General features: G+C 37.4%; 1 protein-coding gene across 1 annotated transcript in view; it reads left to right on the top strand.

Moving 5' to 3' along the window:
• The window catches only part of LOC149775937 (unconventional myosin-XIX-like), a 94,346-nt gene that overhangs the window by 53,684 nt on the left and 16,482 nt on the right, over positions 1-24,180 (top strand). The window contains exons 14-21 of the mRNA XM_089942985.1: positions 2,006-2,192; positions 3,887-3,954; positions 5,617-5,738; positions 9,008-9,118; positions 15,633-15,950; positions 18,116-18,294; positions 19,580-19,788; positions 22,880-23,010. Of these exons, the coding sequence (XP_089799111.1) occupies positions 2,006-2,192; positions 3,887-3,954; positions 5,617-5,738; positions 9,008-9,118; positions 15,633-15,950; positions 18,116-18,294; positions 19,580-19,788; positions 22,880-23,010 (1,325 nt within the window). The remainder of the gene's footprint in view (positions 1-2,005; positions 2,193-3,886; positions 3,955-5,616; positions 5,739-9,007; positions 9,119-15,632; positions 15,951-18,115; positions 18,295-19,579; positions 19,789-22,879; positions 23,011-24,180) is intronic.

Below are 24,180 nucleotides of genomic sequence, written 5' to 3'. Positions count from 1 at the left end.
ACAATAAGGAGAGAAAAGTGGTCAAGATCTCATTGGAGTGTGATACACACGGGACTCAGATGCCATCGGTATGTGCCAGAAATGGTAATCAAGATTAATCCTTGGGTGTGTTCATATATCCATGGTAATTAAACAACACTAATATTGCATAGATGTAACTTCAGGTAACACTAAATATTACTTAAAGAGAATGCTGTGTGCATGCTTCTGTACAACTTGCACCACATGTGACACCCTGTCTTTACAATGGACCTAGAGTAAAGGATCCTGCCAACAAAAAAATTAAAAATGCCACGATCCCTATTAAAGACAATAAGAAATTTCCAATGTCGAAATGGCAGTCATAAAGGAAGTGGCCATTAATAGTGTCTTGTAATTCAAGTTCAGGTTTCTTCACTACATTTTCTTGATCACATTTGTAGGCATTGATCAGTGAATATTTGTTTATTTGCTTTATCACAGTTATATTATGTGAAATCAGTTGTCAGAACTGCTAATCAACCAGGAAACCAATGAATGAAATCAAGCATGCCAGGTATAACTACTTTCATGGACACCAGTGAATTATTCATTTGAAAGGCTTTAATAGTTGTTCATATACATTAAACAGGTAATGGACATGTAAATTCTTCATGGTTATGGGGTCAAAAAGCATCTGTTTGCTCAAAATTCCTTTTGAGACCACCTTCCAAATTTTTTCCTAAGTGTGTATAGAGAACATTATATTGGACACCATGATTTAAAGAACTGCCAAATAAAGAATCACAGTTGTATTTATGTAACCTTTAATTTCAGTGAAAATTTTGCATCTGAATTTAATTAACTAAATTGCACAAAATCTTCATTTTGTAAGATACAGTTTTGAGTAGGAGTCCTTTTATAATGACATAGGTACAAGAGTATAAAAGTAGCACAGCATAATTCAAACTTTAGTATGTTATCGAAATAATAGACTGGTACACAGATTTAATTATATCAACATGACAAGCAGATGCACTCTTCAGTGAACCTGATGAAAAACTGGCATTTGAAATAAAGAAGAGAAAACACTGCAGAATACTATTTAGGAGAATTCAAAGTTATTATCAATATTATGGCCTTCAAAGTGGAGGTTATTTAGCAGCCATTCACTGACTTCCCACAGACTGTAAATTCATTGTGGCAGTTCTTTTTATTGAAATAATGGTGACTCTGTCAGATCTTCACACTAGTTTCCTGAAAATGTATGCTTGGATTCCTGATAAACATTATGGTGGGTTGTTGTCTCTGGCAGTGAATTAAGAGGAAGATAGTTAAGCCCATGCAGTTCTTGTTAGTTTTGATTCAGTTATTGTAGAAGTTTCTTACCTATTTTATAGGATGAGGAAATAAAAACTTAAGTTTGACATCTTTTTAAGTGGTTACAATTCTATCCATTTAAAGTTAGGAGCAAAACACTTTTTGCATTTATTTATTGCATTGTATACCTGTAGAGGGAGAATATCTTATTTCTCTTCATCCATACTGCCCAGATGATCAGCATATTTATGGTATAAACATTTGACAAAAACAGGTACAATTTTGTAGGCATGTTTTGCATGCATTTGCTGATGGTCTTATTAAATTTTCTTGCTGTTCAGGCAATTTTCCAATTTTTGCAAATTTGTTAATTTATCAAACGCATTTTAATTTATTTTTTTGGTGAAAACCTTGTTGGCATGATTATGCCAAAAATACTTGATATTAACAAAAGAAATTTGTTTGACATGTTTGAATGTACATGTTAAAGAAGGACATATTTGCATGCACATATGGATAAACTGGTTAGATTTCACATGTCTTCCTTTTTTCATTGTTTTCTTTCTTTGACTTTTGGATGAAAACTCTCTCAGTACAAATATACATAAACAACTTGATGTAGGCAAAGGAAATTTTTTATGCATGAAAGATATGTAATTTAAATTAAACTAGCACAATAAGTTAAGAAGTAATGCAAGTTTATTATTCGTTTTGCATATGTGACTAGTAACAGAGATGGCTATGAGAGTTGCAGCAGACCTGCTGAGCATTGAGACCTGTAACCTGGAGCAGATGTTTCTGTACCGTAGCATTCAGCCTGGGGGACATGCACGGCACAGTGTCTTTGTCAAACCTGTACCACAGTCCGAGGCCCAAAGCCGTCGAGATTGCCTGGCAACTCTATTGTACACCAGGTAATTTATTTCTTCAGACAATTGACAAATTCTTACATGTTATTGGTTATGCTGTGCAATTCATAGTGCATAGAAAGGTATTAATGCAATGCACCACTGGGTTGAGCACTAGAGCATTAACTTTTTAAAATTTCCCCATCATATCTGTGGAGGCTGCAGACACTCTTCACACTCTTGTCCATCTGTCCATCCAATCCAATGATGTAATGTTCATTAGTTGAATTTCCACCCAGTAACTTCTGAAGGACATCTTGGATTGAAATCATATATTTGCTTAGATATTTAAATTGTCAATTTTCACATTTTCCAGCAAGATTGAATGGAGTTATGGTCCCAGTTTGATTCGAAACTTTGCAATTGGTGTTTCTTTCCTTGATGCACTGAAATCAGATTGGATATAAGTTTATACTTAGAAGACCTAGGTCAAGTTTGATTTTCATTGCTTTCTGGTAAAACTGAACAGCTTTGTGGCCAGTTTTACTTAGATCTTTGCCATTAATTTTTTTCCATTCTGAACTTTTAAAGGACTTCATGTATTGAAATAAAATCTACTATGAGGTTTTGTATAGAGAAGACGTCAGTTAGGTTCACTTCTTAGAGTTTTTCAGCAAAATTATATGGAGTAAGATCACAGTTTCATTTAGAAATTTGCCCTTCAATTTTATTTCTGCTCAATAGCTTTTGAAGAACTTCATAGATTGAAATCAAAATTTGGTACAAATTTCAGTTTAGGAAGACCTAGGACAGGTCTGACTGTTACCCTTTTCTTGGAAAATTTTACAGAGTTTTAGCCCTTGTTGTTGTTTTTTTTTTTTCTCCCCTTAAATGCAGCACATCAGAAAGGGAATCAATTTTGTTTCCTCTCAAAAATGACTTTGTAGGACTTCATTGATTTAATTAAAATTGGCACAATGCATTTCAGTTACTAGGTAGATGTAGGTTAGATTTGAATTTGGCCTTTCTTCAGTTACAGTTATATTGAGTTATGGCCCCTGTTCAAGCTGAACTTTGCCCTATAAATATCTCATATAGGCAGAGGTATTCATGTCATATGGACACATTTCTGGTTCCCATTTTAAGCAAAGTGGCATTGTATCTTTTATAGATTTCTTTAAAAACACAAACTAATAAGCAAAATTAATGGATACTGACAAGCCTTGCTCAAGACATGATTCTTTTTAAAGAAAAAGCATAGCTTACACAATTACAAGCCATGCATATGGCTGCCTAAGGCATCATTACTACTCCTTACTGACACATATATCACCGATTTGTTTTTCTTAATATTTTTCTTGTTATTAATAAATTGTTTGTAAGGTTTAAATTGCCTGTCCATCATAGCCATTTCATTCCATGATGGTGTCAGTTTGTCTTCCAATTTATTTTTATATTTGAATCTCCATTCCTCAAATATATTGTCTAAAAATATCTATGAATACTGTAAATTTTATATTTTAATATAATAGAAAAGAAAAGGTGTCAAACATTTTTAATTCAGATTAATCACAGCAGTATCAATTTGCAATAAAATCATGGCACAGAAGAACATGATTACCATTATGTTACATGTTATGATCTTCATCAGATCCTGGATAATACACTATTAAATTACTTCACCAAAGCAGTATTGTAAGTACTTTGATCTGTACATTGTGTGGACTCTGTTTCAAATGACTGCACAATTACTTTTGCAGGCTATTTGACTGGCTTGTCAGCTTCATAAACACCCAGATACAAGCCAACTCATATGATCACACAATAGGTATGTATTGTTCATTTAGTTATTATTATCTTTAGTATAATTCAGTTCATTTTCTCTTGAAATCGGATTTAGTATATTATGAATTTGTGAGGACAACTTTACAATCTCATGATTATTGTCACATGGGTAATTGGAATACATTTCAGTAACTGTTTGACTGTATTATGTATGTCAGCAGATATTGTAAAACTTGATTAATGGATACCTCAGTATAAATGACACTTGATTATTAAGTACAATTCACTATAAAGAAGATGTGATTATAAAGGACATGTTGATACAGTGTTTCCCTTTACCCTCATTTGCACTTCAGAGACCCCCACATTTTTAATTTGACCCCCAGTTTTGATAACAAAGTTTGTTTTTTATTCAGTGTGACCCACAGTTTTGACACCAAGGAGATTTTCAACTCAGTCTTGCACCCCCCAGGTGATACACTAAAAAGGAACACTTGGTTATAAAGGATACGGTTGTAATGGGCATTCCATGTTAAAGGATATTTCTCTATTTTGGACCTATGGTTATAAAAAAATATTTGGTTAAAGGACTCTTATTTATAGTCCACCCCCCACCCTCCATAACAATATTTACCTACAGCCTTCATCCTAAAAGTAGGCTAAGACACTTTTCTACAGTGAAGGGTGTAATATGAATGTGATAATCAAGTATTCAATGCTGCAGGATATTTGTGGACCAATACAGGAGATTTGCTATCAACATCCTGAACCATTATTGGTTGCTATCCTTTTAATACACTGCTTACATTAACAGCATCTCAGGAAGAACCGTTAAAGAAAGTATAAAAAAAGATTCCCCCCCCCCATGCAATCATGTTCATAAATTCAGTGTTAAAATCACTTTAGAGAGACACTAGGCATAGCATATATTGTCTAAATCCTTTGACTTGGTTTTAGAGTTTTATATTTGCATATATTTTCTAAGTTCCTTTATAGATTGGCATCATATTTGGCTTGAATCCTGATGAAGCTGAGGACAGTTCATTCTACAACTTCTTACTCACCCACTTGATCTTTGGGTCAAGGTTACAACATAGAAAATAGCCATTGAAGTTTTGGTTAACATATTTTCAGTTTCTTATATTTCTAAACTTCTCACTGAATTTTTTTCATGATTGGGATGAATCATTGTGAAGTTAAGGTAATTCTTTCTTGAATATGCATGCTGGGTCACAATCATAATATTTGTGTTAAGTTTGATGTTGACATTTTTTTAAAATTTGCTTATATATAATAATTTCCATGATGAATTTCTTGATACTTTGGATTCATTATTCTGTAGCTAAGACGTTTCACTCGGCCATTGCTTGCTCACTTTCTCAACCTTTTGATCTTGGGATCAGGGTCACGCCTTTTACATCAATGTGGGCTTGTCTTGTAGGCCCTGGCTTTCTGGCTCTAACAATAGAAGACCATAGACTTGTGATATAATAATTGTTTAATTTTTTTTCTTCTACATTTCATAAAAAGAAATAATATTTGCTGGAAACAAGAGGAAAACAGTATCATGGATAAATCTATTTAACCTAGGAAATCTTTTTCATGGTCAGGCGACTAGGGGATCAGTCTTGAATTTTGGAGGCTTGTGGGTAGTGTGATAGATCTCACATTTTTCTTAACCACGATGTTTTCTCTGTATTTTCAGGTCTTCTAGATATTTATGGATTTGAGTCTTTCCATATCAATAGTTTAGAACAACTGTGTATCAACTATGCCAATGAAAAGCTACAGCAGCACTTTGTCCGCCATTTCCTTAAGGATCTACAGGTATCTGGGAATACCTGCTTGTATTGATAAGCTTATTATTTATGTATTTTTTTCTTATTCATGCCTGTTGGGAATAGGTTTTTACTGATCTTCGTTTTTATAGTGTAAAGGTATCAATGTTATTTCACAACTGCATTAATGTATGACCACAAAAACATTGTTAATGCTTTAGTCAATAATATTGAATTAAATTGATTTTTGTCTTAATGTAAGAATTTTATTTTCAATAAAATAATAAGTAAATTCATAATATTAATTATGTTGATTAGATTTTCTTGTAAGCAAAGAAAAGAAACATTGCTGTAGAAGAGAGGGACACTCTTACCTTCCAGTACCTCAGATTCTGAAGGTGAAAGAGAAAGCAAGAGAATTGGAGTGTCACCTCATCCAGTTGCTCCACTCAAATGGAAAAATCGTCAATCTTACAGCAAAATCTTCAGAAATCAAGATTGTCTCTCATTTGCTCTGTAACGAGTCTATGCTCTTAAAATAAGCAATAGAAAATAGTGAAGACAACAAGCTTTGTAAAATTTAACAAATAATTTATTTCCCTAGAATACAAAGTGAAAAAAATTAGGAAAAAGAATTTACGGTAATATGAATTAAATCCAAAAGTAATCCAAGAATTAATAAACACAAGTCCTATCAATGAAAATTTCTAAGTGAATCTCAGTTCAAATCCCAATGAAATTCAAGATGGAAGGTGATGATGTCTGTAATAGTGTTGTACTGATGTTTCAACAGTCTCTTGTTGAATCACAGAAAATATTCCAGTGTTGAATTCCGTATAAAATCTAGTAAATATCATTGTCCAAGAAATTTATCAGTCTGAGAGCACTATTGTATTTCCAGGGAAAATAATCACTTGAGTTCAAGCATTAAAAGAAAATAAAAATTCAGCCCAAACTGGTCACAACATAATGCAACTTAACGTGTCAGATGTTAAATCACAACTGATAGAATTTTTATCATGACATCAGTTATATGACTACTTAAGATGCAAAACAGATTCCCAGATGAGTGTTAAAAGTTCGTCCTTCAGGAAAAAATAGAACTTTGTTTACGAGTTGACATGTGATTCAAATCACAAACTCAAGGTAAGACCTTGACTCTACTCTTACTCTGAGAAAGAATAAAAAAAAATAACAAAAGTTGTTTACCAAAACTGTCACTGATTTTAAGGTCAGAAACGAGATACAATGATTATATTACTAATTATTTACATCAATTCAAACAGAACTGAACTCAATTCTGGACAAAATGAAGTCCAGTAAACAATATTACAATACAATAACATGTAATAGAATAAAAACAAATATTTTAAAACTAACAGACAAACAATAAATTTAAATATGCATAACAGCTCAAGCAACCATTATGGAAAGTATTTCATCCCAGCCCCGAGTTACTGAACATGTACATTTCTGTCTTAATAAACAAGCTCTGAGGAACAAACAATCTCACAACTACTGGCAGAGAAATCACTCAAGCGAGATGGCCCTCCACTTTGAAAGCGTACAAAAGCAAATGGAAAATCTTCACACCATCATGTGCCCATGAACACATTGTACTATTGCAGGCATCAATACCTCAAAATAGCTAACTTACTACAATGGTTCTTTGATGAGACAAAAATTAGTACCAATCACAATCAAAGGCTACTGTTCCACAATCACTGACATCCAATGTCATCATGGAATATTGGACAATACAGAGACCTATCAGATCTGTCCAATTTTGATTACAAACATCCAGAGATGTTGAACCCAAGTGGAACCTATCACGGGTACCAATCTGGCTGAACAATACACCATTTGAACCTTTCTCAGGAGCCTCATTGGTTCACCTGTCATATAAGACCTTCTTCCTCACTGCATTAACAAACAGCAGGTAGAGTCAGCGAAATACAAGTTCAGAACGTGGACCCGAACTACTTGCAGTTCCAGAAAAGTGGATCACTATCATTCATGGTGGCCCTTGCTTTCATTGAACAGGCTCCCATTCCTGGGGAACCAGACTTTTATAATTAAATTCCAGTCTACTTTAGACACTTCTTCTTAAGGTCATCTACAAGATCTGGTACAAACTCCAAAGTTGTACAAAAAAATACTGAGCCATTGCATAGAGGCAGATCAAGGCTCTTCTTGTTCTATACAGAGGGAAAGGATGACAATTCTGCACAGATACTTTTGTCCCGGAAAAAGTTTGTTATTCTTTCTGCTTATCAGAAAATAACCTCAGACCAAATGAATTTTTCTTCGCATCTCAGCTCATGAAGTAAGGACACCTGCCACAAATATTGCATTTGAAACTATCTTTCCGTCATTATCTGTGACTTGGGATGGAGTTCCAAGTCCTCCAGTTTTTTTCTCAGAGATCTATCATCCTAAAAGTCTCGTGATGTTCTGGTGGGACTTACAGCCATAGCACAGGAGTTTACCTTCCTGGATTGTACTACAGCTTCATAAGGATGAAACTTAAGAACTTCTGCTGGATTTGCAGGAAGGAAAATTTTCCCTTTTGAAACCACTCCCCAACTTATGGAATCTGTTTGCCAGTTGGATTATCTGAAAGCTGTCTCACAGACCTTAGGGGACTGGAGATTGTCTCCCCAGGTAAAGGGATGTACCTCCCTCCACCCTTTCACTGTTCTCCTAAGATATTATGATCAGTTAACATTTTTAAGAAGAAACCATTTTTTTCTAGTAAAATATGTTTCTTCAACATTACTTATCCAGTCATAATATACATACACTCTCTCGGTCTGGGTAGGCTGGATTTGCAAGGTAGAGGTGGTTCTGCTAAGGTATTGTGCTGGGTAGGCTGGATTTGCAAGGTAGAGATAGTTCTGCTAAGGTATTGTGAGCAGTTAAGTATTTTTGAAGAAACATATTTGACTAGAAACAATTGGTTCTAAACAAATGTTATTCTTTATATAAGTGTCAACAATCCAATCAATAGTGACAAATGGTTCTACTTAGTTTTGACAATTTGATTCATACATATAACTTGTCTAGGCTATTTCAGACAATAAGCAAGCCATTCCTTTTCAGTAAGATTCAGTCTTGTCTTATTGTATAACTGCATTTATGTTCAGAAACATTTGTGAATAAATAAAATGCTTTAATGATGTCCAAATATTACAAGGCATGAGAAAACATTTTTGGCAGAACAATTTTCCTGTCCAAAAACAAATTGTGTCAGTACATACAGAAAATGCAGTAAATAAATTTTAATGTTTCAAATGATAAAGTCACATTGTATTGCAGAGGGAGTATGAAGAGGAGTGTGTTGAATGGAGCCACATAAAATATACTGACAACCAGCCATGTCTGGATCTTCTGGAGGGACAGGCGAGTGTGTTTGGTCTGCTCAATGAGGTATGTTGCAGGGTTTTTATGCTTTCTTGAAATTCTTGAAAGATTCAGTTTTTACTTTTTAAATTAATGGTCTTGAAAAGTCATTGAAAATCATTGTTTTTTTTCCCTGCTGAAATTGTTTTGGATCATTTTTTTGTTATACTATTCCTGGAATATTGGCACGATATCAGGGGTTTTCCTCGGTTGTGTTGCTGATTTTTGGTGTTTCTTGTTTTTAAGTTGTCTAAGTTTCTCCCTCAAATACGTTCCCCGATCACATTAGCGTTAGGGATATAAGCCTGCTACCTCTCGAATCCAGCCCTACTAAAAGACAAAAATGCGTCTTTTCGGTCTATCTCATATAGACCAAAGGGCAATAACTCTTGCCCCTTACCTCCCCTTGCCACTGCCAGGTGTCACTAGTTTGTAAGCTGCGCTTGTACTGATAACACGTACATTATACCTCCAAACAATCCAAGCCATCTTAGCGTTAAATTGGACCATCCGAAGTTAAATTTGGATTTATTGTGTTGGACAATCATTCTTCTACAGGTTGTATACATTATTTTAACAATTTTTTTCAAAATTGAGTGACTTTGTCACCCTTACGGATTTCGTTTACTGAAGACCATGTTACACACGCTATCGCGGAACTCGTGTTGTCAATTAAGAGTTAACGCGACACTGACTAATTTCGCTTACTCTGTTAGTAACGGTTGTGGTATTAGCGAATTAATAACATGCTGAATTGCTAATTTGTGCTTTGTTTTCTTTTCTTGTGTCGTTTCAGTAGAAATGTCAACCAAATGCATGAAATGCAAATAGTTCAAAGCAAAAGAAGACAACCATGACTCTTGTATTGTATGTACCAAGTGTACATCATCTATACCATGCAACGTGTGTAATACTTGGACAGAGCAAACGTGGGCTGATGTAGTCCAGAAGGCAGCAAAAGGGAGGGATAGGCAGAATAAGTCGAAGAAAGATAGCATTGATGTCCTCGGTATACATCCGAAAACAGCCTCCATTGCGAGCCTTGTGGGGGACATTGGGTCCCCCCCCTCCACCTAAAGTTTGTTGTTTGCAACCGTCAGCCACAGTAACATCAGCGGCAATGGAGGAAAATAATGTTGACAGGGTACAACAGTCCAACTTTGAACAGATGCGTTGTTTGGTCCAGGAAACGACGAAGCTATTGACATCAGGCCAGATATTACCCTTATTTCCCTCACTCGCTTCCACAGTTTTTTCTGACTCTTTGGGGGAATGTTCCCCCAATTTTAGGCTGCCCAGTGGGCGTAAGTCCCCCCGCATGTCCGGGCATGGTCTTCGGGCCTGTAAGTCAGGACGCATGGGGTTCTTACCAGATCCATCGGATCCATTTGTTTATACAACCTCTACGTCACCGGCCATCCGGCTGTCCCAGCATGGGGACCCTATTGCTAAAACGGTCCGACCAAACATGACTTACGGGGATTTTAGTGATAAATCCGTCAGTCAAGCTGTACCGCCGGCAACATACTAGTACTATGGCAGAGATTTTAGTGAGAAATCTGTCCGTCCAGCCAGGCCATTGGAGCAGCCAGTACCGGTGATAGCAGGACCGTCGCCAACATTCAGACCGACCACAAGCCGGACAAACCAGCCAGCAGGGCCGGCTGTCCATATGTTCACGGCTTATCCACAAGGGAGAGTTAGTGACAGTGTTAAGGATGACGGAATCGCGTCATCTATGCCACCTGGTATGCTCTATCCAGAAATGCAAGCTATTACAGAACATGACTCTGCACACAGTGAGGGTGACGAAACTCCTGTAAATCAGTCGTACACAGATCCAACCATGGAACGGACTGAGTTTGGGTTCAAGGCAGCAGTGGAAGAAATTTATAGGGTGTTGGTAACTTCAGAATGCTCTCCACCTCCTACCGCCACTCAAGACTACAAAGTTAAGATGTCTGTAGATCTTGATGGGGAGGAAGAGATGCCATCCTTCTGGCTCCTTCCCCAGTTGGCAAAAATTAAGGAGATCAGTGATCGTCTATCATGACGAATAGGTGATCCGGGGAATGCTAAGGCGTTCTTTTCAGAAAGCCAAGTACCAGCGACGTTTTCGTGTCGCTGGTACAAAACTCATTCAGACGCCTTCAGTACGGATCTTCCGGCCCTGGACAAAAATATGGCAGCAGTTCACATGTCCACTCCACTGTTTTACAAAGTGGACAAAAATGTGTTCCATGCCATGTCAAAGCTAGTCCGGAACATAGTCGATACGTCTTCAATGTTAGACTTGGCTTCATTAGCCATTTTTCCAACTCGCAGCAAAATCCGACAATGACCACGCTTGGGAAGCGATGGCCCAGATTGCTAGAGTTATTAACAGGACAACTCACCATTCCATGGCTAATGCGTTGACTGCTTCTGCCAACTTAGACCTGATACGATGTGACGCATGTCTGTGGTCCACGTCGCTCAAGCTCCATCATACTCTGGCTTTACGGATGACTCCGTTTGGGTCGCCTTTACTCTTTGGAGGAAAAATTGAAGAAGTTCGGAAGCAGGCAACTCAGGAACTGCCCCTCCAACTCGCCGCCCAACCCTCGCAGGCTTTTAGAAAAAATCAGCCCCTGCCACAGCAGAAGGATGATTGACGGACCAGGGACAAGGGATCCTTACAATCAAATGTGCAGTATAGATCCCAACCCAATGCCAGGAGACAACAGTCTAATCAAGCTAGGAGGCAACCATACAGAGGCGGTAAGAAACAAAGTTTCTCCGTCTTCAAGCCTCCTAACTCTAAAAATTGACATACCCTCTCCACCACCCGCGGACAGCCTACCTGTGGGCGGCCGCCTCCTGCAATTTCAGGACCATTGGACCACCTTTTTTCCTCAGAACGATTGGGTGTTCCAGGTCATTTCAGAGGGACTTCGGATTTCATTTATCCAACCCTTCCCCTGTCCTCCTGTCCCCTCTTCACGGACATACTGTCTGATCGGGAGAAGGATACCTTTCTACAACAGGAGATACGGTCGATCATAGAAAAACGGGCGGTGGAGATTGTGAAAAAAAAAGCGCAATCGGCGCGGTTTTATTCCAGGCTGTTTCTTATCCAGAAGACAAAAGGCAAGTTGAGGCCGATCATCGACCTGAGTTGCCTCAACCAATACATTTTACCACCGAAATTCAAGATGGAAACAGCGAGATCAATCCGTCTTTCCATCCGGTGGGATGAGTATGCCGTCAGTCTAGATATGACCGACGCATATTTTCATGTCCATATCCACCCTGCGTCACGGAAATTTCTCCAATTCGCTTACCGCGACGCGGTTTATCAGTTCCAGGTCCTACCCTTTGGCCTCAACATCAGCCCTTGGGCTTTTACCAAGGTTATGGATTGTGTCGTCACCCTGTTCCGCTCGACTTCATCTACAGGGATGGCAGTGTACTTGGACGACATCCTCCAGAAACATATGGTAAGTTCTATTCTGCTCAAAGGCAGAAACGATCTTTTAGCACTTTTAGATTATCTAGGCTTTCTCGTGAACTGGGAAAAGTCCGATCTCCGTCCATCCCAGCGTTTTGTCCATCTGGGTATGGAGTTTCTCACCGATCTGAATCTGGTATGGCTTCCTCGCGCTCACGTAATGCAGATCGTCGAACTCGTCGAGTCTGTTTCCAACAGGACGTGGATTTCAGTGAGAGAATTCTTGCAACTCCTCAGATTATTAAATGTGGCGGCGGACTTGATCCCGCTTGGCCGTCTTTTTATGTGTCCCTTACAAATGACATTACTGGCACAATGGCGCCCCTTTTCAAGTCTACTCAATCAAACAATAATGATCACGCCCGAGATATGATCGTTCCTGCGTTAGTGGCACAACCCCAGTTGGCTGTCCACCGGGATTCCTCTGGAGATGCCCCAAGCGGAGATAACAGCAGGTACCGACGCCAGTACCTACGGTTGGGGTGCCCACTTGTTGCCGGACTTCACTACAGTCAGCGGCATGTGGGAGCAAGGGGAGAGGCCTCTCCACATCAACCTTTTAGAAATGAAGGCTGTTAACAATGCCTTTCATTTCTGGAAGGATCAACTCTCAGGAAAAACTGTCTTCATTATGTCAGACAACTCTGTGGTGGTGACTTACCTCCTCAAACAAGGGGGCACCAAATCACCAGACCTGTGCATTCTGATCTGGCAGTTTCTACGTTGGTGTGACAACCTCCACCTCAATGTACAAATCAGACACATTCCCAGCAGACTGAATGTCTTGGCCGACACTCTATCAAGGAAAGGTCAAGTCATTCACACGGAATGGTCACTCCATCAATCAGTCTTTCTTCGGATTTGCACACTTTGGGGGGGTCCGATGATCGATCTTTTTGCGACAAGGTGGAATCGCAAGTTGCCCACCTTCATCTCTCCGGTTCCAGACCCAGAGGCTTGGGCTGTGGACGCTCTGTCAATCAGCTGGGAGGGGTTGTGGGCATTTGCCTACCCTCCCATGGTTTTGGTACCGAAAATAATCCAGAGGTTAAGGGGTCAGAACTGTTGGATGATTCTGATTACCCCTCAGATGGAACAAGTCCTGGGTCACCAATCTACTTGATCTAGCGATAAATCTACCTAGGAAGATTCCAACCAGCCCAAATCTTCTCAAACAACCGCGGTCACGGGTGTTCCACCCCTGCCCAGACCTTTTTCTTCATTCTTGGCTCTTGTCTGGACAGCCTTGCGAGACAAACAATTTAAACCTTCGATTGTGGAGAGAATCTCAAGAGCAAGAAGGCCCTCCACTCTGAAGGCTTACGAGGGAAAGTAGCGTGTTTTCAGGGACTGGTGTCATATCAATAACGTCGTCCCTTTGAGTGTCTCAATCCCTCAACTGGCCGACTTTTTTCTCTGGTTTTTCGAGGAGAAACAGTTGGCCCCAATTACTATCAAAGGCTACCACTCCATGATATCAGACACATTCCGCCATCATGGTAGATGCGATATTGGGCATAACAAAGATCTATTAGATCTTTTAATCAATTTTGATTTCAATCGACCAAAATCCCTCACCCTGTTTCCAAAATGGAATCTGTCCTGGGTTTTAACATGGCTCAATTCAGACAAATTCAGCAGCCATGCAAGATCCTGTTCGTGCATTCAAGCACTATTTAAAATGCACAGAGGCATGTCAGGACACACATAAGCGCCTCTTTCTTCCGGTCAAAGCTAGTAAACGGGATATCACCCCTCAAGCCCTTGCTTCATGGCTGAAGTGGGTTGTATGCTCAGCGTACTCTGAGGTCTCACAAGATCAGAGTCGCCTCATGAAGATTACGGCTCATGAGATTAGAGCAATCTCGGCGAGCCTGGCATTCGAACGCAATGTTTCGATCCGAGATATAATAGAAGCTGTTGGCTGGCATGCAGAGTCAACCTTCTTCAGTTTTTGTCTCAGAGATTTGGCTTCGCAGAGGCAAACCTTGAATCTGGTAGGTCCGGTGTCGGCAGCCCAGATGACCACCAGACCCATTTAAAACAATCAGCACAGCCTATCAGCTTCACTGGATTCGCCAGTGAAATTTCATAGGTAAGAAGATTTCAATAACTATCTTCTTAACCTATATAGGGGTCACATATAACGGGACCCTAGGCTGTGTTGCTGATGAAATTAGGAGAACGGGTTATCGTTCAAATGGGGAATCCAGCCATCATTCCATAGAAGGTACCCGGAGTGGAGGTAGGATGCTCAGCATTCCCTCCTCCTATTACTTATTCTCCTAATGTTAATGTGATCGAGGAACGTATTTGAAGGAGAAAGCAAATTTTTAGTAAATTGTGTTTCTCCGAGAATACTTACCCAATCACATTACTTAAAAACCCTCCCAACCACCCCGCTATGCGAGCATCCTCGTATAACATATATCGCTCAGCTTAAAAAACTAGTGACACCTGGCGGTGGCAAGTGGAGGTGAGGAGCAAGAGTTATTGCCCTTTGGTATATATGAGATAGACTGAAAAGACGAATTTTCGTCTTTTAGTAGGGCTGGATTCAAGAGGTAGCAGGCTTATATCCCTAATGTTAATGTGATCGGGTAAGTATTCCCGGAGAAACACAATTTACTAAAAATTTGCTTTCGGAATATAATTTTAATTTTTACTGTCTGTATTTTGAGATCCGAGAAATTTTATTTTGGACCCTAGAATTCCCAGAATATTCTTTGAATTTCACTTAGTCAAAAGGTGTGAACTCTATTGTAAGAACATTCCCATTATCACGGTGATGGTATGTCTGTAATATAGTGATACACATTTCTGAGCTATTCATACTGAGACAGTTGAGTAGTTGGATCTGTAGGCCATTGCATGAGCCAGCATGTGCAGCTCATCGCAAGAGTTATTTTCTAATCAGTCGATATATAGAGCAACAAGTATGTCAGTGGTGAAATTTCTGATCAGGTTGTTTGACAGCTAAAGCTTTTTCTTTCACGTAGAATATGAAAACATGTGAACTTAATTCTTTGTAAAATAAAATATTTCTTTCAGGAGGTCTACTTGAACAGAAAGTCTGACAGTGAACGTTTGGGAGAGAGAATTCTCTCCCTGGCTGCCACTCACAAATGTCTAACCAAGTGTCGACAGAATATATCTGAGCCAAGTTTCACAGTGCGACACTATGCAGGGGATGTGACTTACAGTGTGGATGGGCTTGTCACAAAGAACAAGGACAACATTCCAGTAGAGTTGGTAGCTATGCTTCAGAACAGCACAAATCCATTTGTCTCTGGTTTATTCAAGGACTACCAGACTGAGGATAACAGTGGCATGACCAAGAAGAAGAAAACTGTGCTTTCTAAATTTAAGGTGGTAGTTCTGAGTTTTTCATCTGTTTAATAGTTATAATAATTATCAAATTGTCATTTGAACAGAATTATTATTGCCATATATGTAAGCTTTGGAATTATTATTGCCATATGTGTAAGCTTGGGAATTATTATTGCAATATGTGTAAACTTGGGAATTATTATTGCCATATGTGTAAACTTGGGAATTGTTATTGCCATATGTGTAAACATGGGAATTATTACTGTAGTATGTGTAAACATGGGAATTGTTTTTGCCATATATGTAAACATGGGATTTGTTATTGCCATATGTGTAAATATGTTAATTGTTGTTGCCATATGTGTAAACATGGGACTTGTTATTGCCATGTGTGTAAACATGGGAATTGTTATTGCCATGTGTAAACTTGGGAAGTTGTAGTTTTTCTTAATGTTAGTGTTATTATTGAGCAATCAGTTCCACCAGCTATTTTGAATATGTGTTTTAAATAGTCAATTAAAATACATTTGTAATGCAAGGTAAAGATTTCTCATGAATACAAAAGTTAGAATATGATTTGCAAAGGTTAGTTGCCACCATCAGACATCAAAGATTTGTGTTGTTTCTGGTTTATGTTTCTTTATTGGAATTGATGTCATTGTTAGCAAAATTTTGATGTTACCTTTTCTTTTATTTTGAGGCTTTCCAATTATATACAAATATTAGTAATAAACGTTTATACCAATGCTGTGTAGGTACAAATAGCTTCACAAATTGTTAGCATCTTCAAGTGCTGACTGTTTCCAAAGTTGACATCTACTCTATGCAAACAGTTATGTCATTGTGATAGACTTCTTTGTTTTTAAACAAATATGCATTTGTTGAAAAAAACTATGAGCAGTACTATCAAGAAAATTTTCCTGGTGGTACAATTGCTTTACTTTTCAGTTAGGTTTTCTTTCTATTCCAGGAAAACTATGTAGCAGTTATTAGAGTTAAAGTTAAAAACTCATGCTAATGGTTAGCACAGTGAAAGTTAACTACTCAGCCTAGTTGTTAGCACTGTCAAAATTAAGAAATCCATTAAGTGGTTAGCACCCTGTAGTTCACAACTCATCCTAATAGTTAGCACAGTGAAAGTTAACAACTTGGCCTAGTGGTTAGCACAGTGAAAGTTAACAACTCAGCCTAGTTGTTAGCACAGTGAAAGTCAACTACTCAGCCTAGTTGTTAGCACTGTCAAAATTAAGAAATCCATTAAGTGGTTAGCACCCTGTAGTTCACAACTCATCCTAATAGTTAGTACAGTGAAAGTTAACAACTTGGCCTAGTGGTTAGCAAAGTAAAGTTGAAAAACTGAGTCTGTCGATTTGCAGTGTGGATGTTACAAACTTATTGTAGTGGTTATTAGAGTAAAGGTTAGCATTTTGCTTGTTAACATGATTATAAACCTAACCCAATATGACCTTTGTAAATTAATAATTAATGAAATAATTAATTAATAAATCTGTTGGTAGAAATTCTGATAATTAATTAATTAACTAGTTAATTTGTTAGTAGAGATTCAGACTTTTAAGTATTATTTTCCTAGTTGTTTACTTGTTATGTCTGCACAGTCTACAGATAATAATGTGCAGTGTGTCATAATAAATTTACTGCTCAAGTAGACATGTGTGTAAACAGTCTATCATTTGTATAATGGTAACCCTCAAGACTTGTCAAAATTTGCCTCTATACAGATGGCCTTTATGTAGAATTTCTTCAAATTGGTCAACATGAGACATGGAAGGAAAGGAAGCATGGATAAACAAGAAAAATCAGAAGCAGCATTTTGAATTCTGAGTATAGAAAATTGAACATAACAATATGTTTGTTTCTTATTTTACCTTTATAAAATAACTTCTGAACTGTCAGCATTTAAAGTTAAAACTTATGCATGAATTTTTGCCAACAAATATATATACTTGTACTTTAACCTCTGGAATGTAGAGACATTGAATATATGAGACCCATTATATATGCCATGACATTTTTGTAACAAAAAGTGAACGGATTGATTGAATTATACTGTTATGAGTGGGTGATCATTATATGGAGTTGACAGATGTTACAGGTACAACATTATGCAAATTTGTATTCCCATTACATTGTTTTGAATGTAACTGTTCTGTAAGACTAAGTTTACATTCAAAGATTTATTTCAGAGTTCTCTAGACTACCTACTAGCATCACTGAACACATCTGATGTCCACTACATTCGCTGTATCAAGCCCAACCCACTGAAACAGGCAGCAGTGTTTGACAGACAATATGTCATGAGACAGTTGGTTGCCAATGGAATCACAGAAGCTGTGGAGATTAGTAAACATAGTTTTCCAGTCAGGTTGGTTGCAAAACCTTACATAATCTTGTAAATGGATGGTAGAATGGTTCAAATAATACATAATCTTGTAAAGGATGGTAGAATGGTTCAAATAATACACACATTTAATAATTGAGTATTTATTTATGTACATTAAGTATTGGCATTGTCTGGGCCAGTCAGTTAAACATCTGGATAATCAATGTTCAGATAAGGAAAGTTTTGCAGTATCTGCTTATTTTTATTTCTAAAACAACCCTAAAAATGTAAGTTGACATTTCTTTTGGATAATGTTTGAAAACTTGATATAATGACAATAGAGTATCTACATGTGCTCTAACATGCTGTTTCACACAAAATGCATGATTTTGGACTCCCAAACCCACTGCCACAATTGTTTCTTTGAAAAACAAAGTCATCAGGAATCCTAACCCTGAATTGTTTCAAGAAAACAAAATATATTTTTTTACCACCATGATATATTCCATTAATCTGTAGTATGTATGAACAGTAAACAGTTCTGCTCAAAGCTCAGCAAAACCTACCCTCAGGGGGCATAGCTAGGGTGATGTGTCTTGTCAAATTCTGCTCTGGGAGAGACCATTTAACTAATTTGCTTTAGATAAAGTTCACAAAGTTGAACAGCCCAATTTGATTGAAATTTTGTACATCAAAGAGATCTGCTGAAGAACAGATGTTATTACACATCACTGCATTAAATGAGGATGCTAAAGCTAACTTTAATAAAGTTTTTGATCGGCAGCAATGTTTCTTTGAAGTCAGATTTTTCCTCCATATATAAAATGCAAAATGTGATTGCTTCAGTTGTCGAAATAGTGTTCAAGTGTGATTCAAAATTTGAACACTGTGATTCAGGAAGCAAAGCAAGCAAAGTCCAGCAAAAAATAAAGTTCAAAATTCCAGGTGGACAAAGTGTTTCTTTGTCAAGTACAGCAGCAAGGGGGCAGCATTTAATTCTTTGCACATACTGCAAGCATCATATTAACGTTAGTGATTCTGAAGTACATGACATCCATTGAAATAGGTGTACCACCTGTATATAGCATATTTGACATGCTGAATTGAACACTCAGATTAGTTCTTATTATTATATTTTATCTAAATCTTGTTAAAATACTAACTTTTAATTGACCCATGCTTTTCAGGATTTCAGCCATGAAGTAGATTGATTGAGAGACAAATATGAATTTTTCTTCAGATTAGGCAGTCAACTAGAATAACTGATTTGCAGAAAGTTTCCTATAACCCATTTGCAGATTCAGGTTGAATTTCGCTCTCATTTTAGACTGCTATACACAGATTTCCTAAAGAGGTATGGTTTGATTATCCGTCATCACCAGGACCCCAAGTTGGCTGAAAAACATGAGGGTGAATATGATCAAGATGAGGCAATGTTGTTTGACCCCTTGGACATGCTGTACAAGAAACAACTGGACATGCCCAGTGCACCACATCGTACACCCACACCACGTAAACGAAGACGGCGACGTACAGGTATGCTTTTATAGACAAGTTGTGTGAAACTTAAGTCTAAATGAACCCATTGTGGGTCTCCTCCAATGTTCAGTCTAACATTATATCATTAGTGCAGAAAGGTACCAAGTAACATTTTTATATTTTGTTTACCAGTCTCAGTGCTAAGCCTTTTGACCATTCTCTTTGTGTAATTTTTTATAACTGCTTTAACCGCTTTATCTGTAGCATTCAAAATCATTTTCTTCAAGTTAATCAAGAGTACTGAAGAAAATAAACATCATCATTATCAGTAGACAACGCAATCCATTCATTTTGGGGGAATATTGTCAAAGACAAGACCAGACTGGGTGTGTAATATTATAGTCCAAACTATTCATATTACAGGGAAAGGACATTTCCATTTTTTGTTTTATTTTTAGATTTGTGATTTTTTTCTGATCAAGAGTGGGTCTTTAGATTTTTATGATAAAATGGCTGGGTTGGGGCATACTATATCCTATTTCAGTTTTTGTGTACTGTTGGGACACTAATAGAGTGCAGCTTGTAAAGACTGAGTATGTAAACCAAATATAATGTGGAACAAGTCTGCACTTGCGGGTAGTTGGAATTAGTCTCTTTTCTTCCACCTTTTTACACAAGAAACAACATCAGTATAGCAATAAACTGCATTCTTAAAAAGGAAAAAGAATATGATGTCAACCAGGGTCTTAAAAATGTATCAAAATGAGAATGGATGAGGCAGGATACTGATGGCCAAATGATCAGACAGGTTTTCCGAGAAGTCATCATTTCTGGAAAAACATACTGTATCTTTTCAGAATGATATGAATTATGATTCAGTTTTAAAAAGTGCAGTGATTCAGTTTTAAGAAGTGCAATAGGGCTGTGTGGAAATAAATATTCAAGAGTTAAACCCATGTTAAGCAAATTATAATCTGCCATTTATAAACTTAGGAATAATGCATGCGTTTACTATTATTTTTATGAAGGAATTTCAGTTCTTTCTCTTTTTGAGGGTGGAATTAAATAACAGTCTCATCCTGTTGTGGTTACTATGCCCATATCTTATTTCCAATTTTTCCCCCGTTTTTATCAACGGTTATTTAAGAAAATGAGAACAGGGTATTAACTATTGGTAAAATAAATCAATAGTAAGAAGAGCTGAAGAATTATCAAGAGCTATTTTAAATGGTCTCTATTTCTAGAAAATGATTTTTGCTTTCTTAAGACCAGAGTACTGCCCAATCAGATGCCTGATTGGGTGGGTGGGGATAAAATCCCAACTTAGGTTTCAGTTTCAGACTTTCTTTAATGATCATTCTAGGTGCATGCCTGATTTTTCCAGTTCTTTTTGTATTGGGTTGTATTGCTAATGTTGCTGCTGATAATAGTGTTGTCTCTTATGTTGTGTATCCCTTGCAAATCAGTTTGTTTTGGAGAGAGAGAGAGAAGTGGCAATATGTAACTGAATGTTGATAGAGTAGAGGTACAATTGTAATCTTTCTCCATCATTTTTAGATTGGTAAATGCTTGATAACTTGCATGCTGGATCTTATGAATATTTATCTTGGTTTGGGGTAGAGGCCTGGGGTACAGAAGCAGTAACAATGTTGAATGTATGATCTCTGATTTCATCCTTTTAAAAATCAAAACTTTGGAATAGTTGATGATGGTTGAATTTTGCCTCTGTTTCTACAAAAGAATATTCACATTTTGGAAGTTGATCTCCCGACAGGCTCAAAGATTATACCTGTGAAAAGCTGACAGTAGAGTCAGGGCAAACATTAGATAACCAAAATTTTGGGTGATGTAAATTGGGTGGGAATATTGGGCTTATACATTGACATTATATGTACATAGAATCATAATACATTGTGTAACTTTGGAACCTAAACTTCTTTGAATGCATAATTGCCCTTCACATGTAAAGGTATTTTTTTTTGTTTCACTTGCAAAGCAATGGCAGGGTGATATGGATCACATATAAGCTGGAGTTATAGTATTTAGCAAAGGTATCATCAGTCTTTTATAAGTTTTTAAAAAAAAGTTTTTTAATTTAGCTCAGGTTCTCTTACAGTGTTTTGTTCAGTTCAGTTTCTGACAATTACCAATTTTTCTTGCTGCAATGATTATATTGTTTTTTATTTAGCTCAGTTTCTCAGATGCTGTTGTAGGTAATGTCATGAAGCTTAATTGGTATATTGGTCTTAGAGGATTGGCAAAACCAGGTCATTGTGACTCACTGTTCCTTTTCCAGTGATTAAGTTTTTGAATCTAACTGTTTCTTGGAAACTATTCTCGGTCCTATAATAAAACTTGATTGGTATATTCCTCTTGGGAAAATGTAGGTCACATTCTCCCACCTTTCTTGCTCTAGTGCCAAACCTGATAATGAAATTTCTGTGTGCATGTTTGTTAAATGCATTGCAAGAATGGGGGTAACATTATTATGTGCTCTTAGATTTGTTTCAAATGCCCTTCATTTTTTCATGGTCTAGCGATAAATCATGCATGTAGATTCCCGTAAAGAGTACAAAGAAAATATGGTTGCAGTAATAAGTGGCATACTTTTTTTAAAACTACGATAGGAATGTAAAAGTAAATTCTTTGTTTTGCCTAAATAGTTGATGCCTTTAAATATATATGTACAATTTTAAAATGGGTTTGGTGATTCCCCACTTTCTTATTTCATTTCTTTAGATTAGCACAATTTATAGTGCAATATACATATTTGTCATGTCTATTGCTAGATATTTTTCCCCACTACCTCACTTTGTTTGATATATATGTTAATGTAATCTGTTTAGTTCCACATTTATTCAGTAAGTTCAGACCTTGCTATTATTGATTATACTCACTTAAAAGTTGAACCCAGCTACAATATACACAGATGCATATCTATATCTGCCATTGCATAATGCAGGTCTGGGTGTCGACAGTTTGATAGAAGTAATTACTAGGACAAACAAAAATAGACCTGAACTGCTGGCACATTATGTGATCAAGGTGTACATTATTTCCAGTTGGACTTGACTAATCTGCGATTGTGTATGATATCCACTGCATTATTTACTATTAGCTGTACTTATTGTTATATATCTCATCCTAGGTTTAACCAGTGCAGATCACACACGAAAATGCTGTGCTGCAGTATTGAGGATTGTGCTAGATGAGGTCATAGAGGCAGACACTGTCAGGAAGCAGTTTGGGAAAACCACACTTTTTCTTCATCAATATCAGGTACCTGTCTTTTTTAATAAAGAAATACATCTGTAACACTGCTAAGTAATAATGGCGCTTATCCACTTCACTCATCCAAAGATATAGCTAGCATTGTTACCATGTTGGACATTAACGACACAGATTGGCAGCCATATACAATATCAGCTCAGAATTTCTCTACATTAATAAAATATTAAAAATAAAAATTAAAAAATTAAATATTATTTAGACTACTCAAGTGGCTTAGTGGATAGTGCATCCACCTCAGATGTGGGAGGTTGCAGGATTGAACCCTGGCCAAGTCATACCGAAGACTTTTAAAAAATGGTACTTTTACATCTTCCTCATTTGTCTCCCTTCCAAATACATCAACAATATCATTCACACTTGGATATTTTCTTTACATCAATTTATGTGTTGGAGTTACTGCAACTTGACAACCTTATCAGTGTAGCAGTGGAAATCAAACATTCCTGCTTCAGAGCAAGGAAGGAAGTGGCATGTGACAAGAATACCTTTGAATTCCCACAATTGGATATCACAGTTTGTCAGCTTGGAGGACAAACTTGCTGCTAAACATTGTGACCATCAGTAGCAAGTGGACATGGCAAGAGAAGACTCTTCACATGAACATTCTGGAGAGGAAGGCCATTGTCAGTACCTCCCATTCATGCGTTGAATGTATGGACAGCTTGATCATGGTGAATCACCAGGGCTGGGGAGGGGAACAGAGTCAACAGTTTTGTGTGTGATGGTTTGGGAATACCATTGTTGGTGTACCCAGTACCACATAAACATACAAATCCAACATATTGCAGGCAGGCTTAATGCTCAGACCTTCTCATTATCTAAAAGAGGCATCTGATTCATACCAAATGATCAGTCCATCCATGCACTTTTCATTGAATCTGTTCTCTGTGGTGTCAGCTAATGATGACTGCACTGGTGTTGGCAAGCTGAATTAGTGAGATGCATGCTTTATAAGTTGATCTGAACTACTTGCACTACAAACAGGATGGAACAGTGTAACTCATGGTGGCCCCTGCTTTCTTTGCCAAGAACAGGCTCCTGTTCATGGGGAATCAGACTTTTGTAGTGTTCACCTGTCTACTCTGAAGTGGTACTTAAAAACAAGTGAGCCAGTGTGTCCAGGGAGATCATAACTTTTTTTACCCCTTAAATAGGGAA

This window comes from Sinohyriopsis cumingii, chromosome 19, assembly GCF_028554795.1.
Source record: "Sinohyriopsis cumingii isolate HCF-2022 chromosome 19, ASM2855479v2, whole genome shotgun sequence".
Classification (NCBI taxonomy): Eukaryota; Metazoa; Mollusca; class Bivalvia; order Unionida; family Unionidae; genus Sinohyriopsis; species Sinohyriopsis cumingii.
This window is presented reverse-complemented; position numbering and strand designations above follow the sequence as displayed.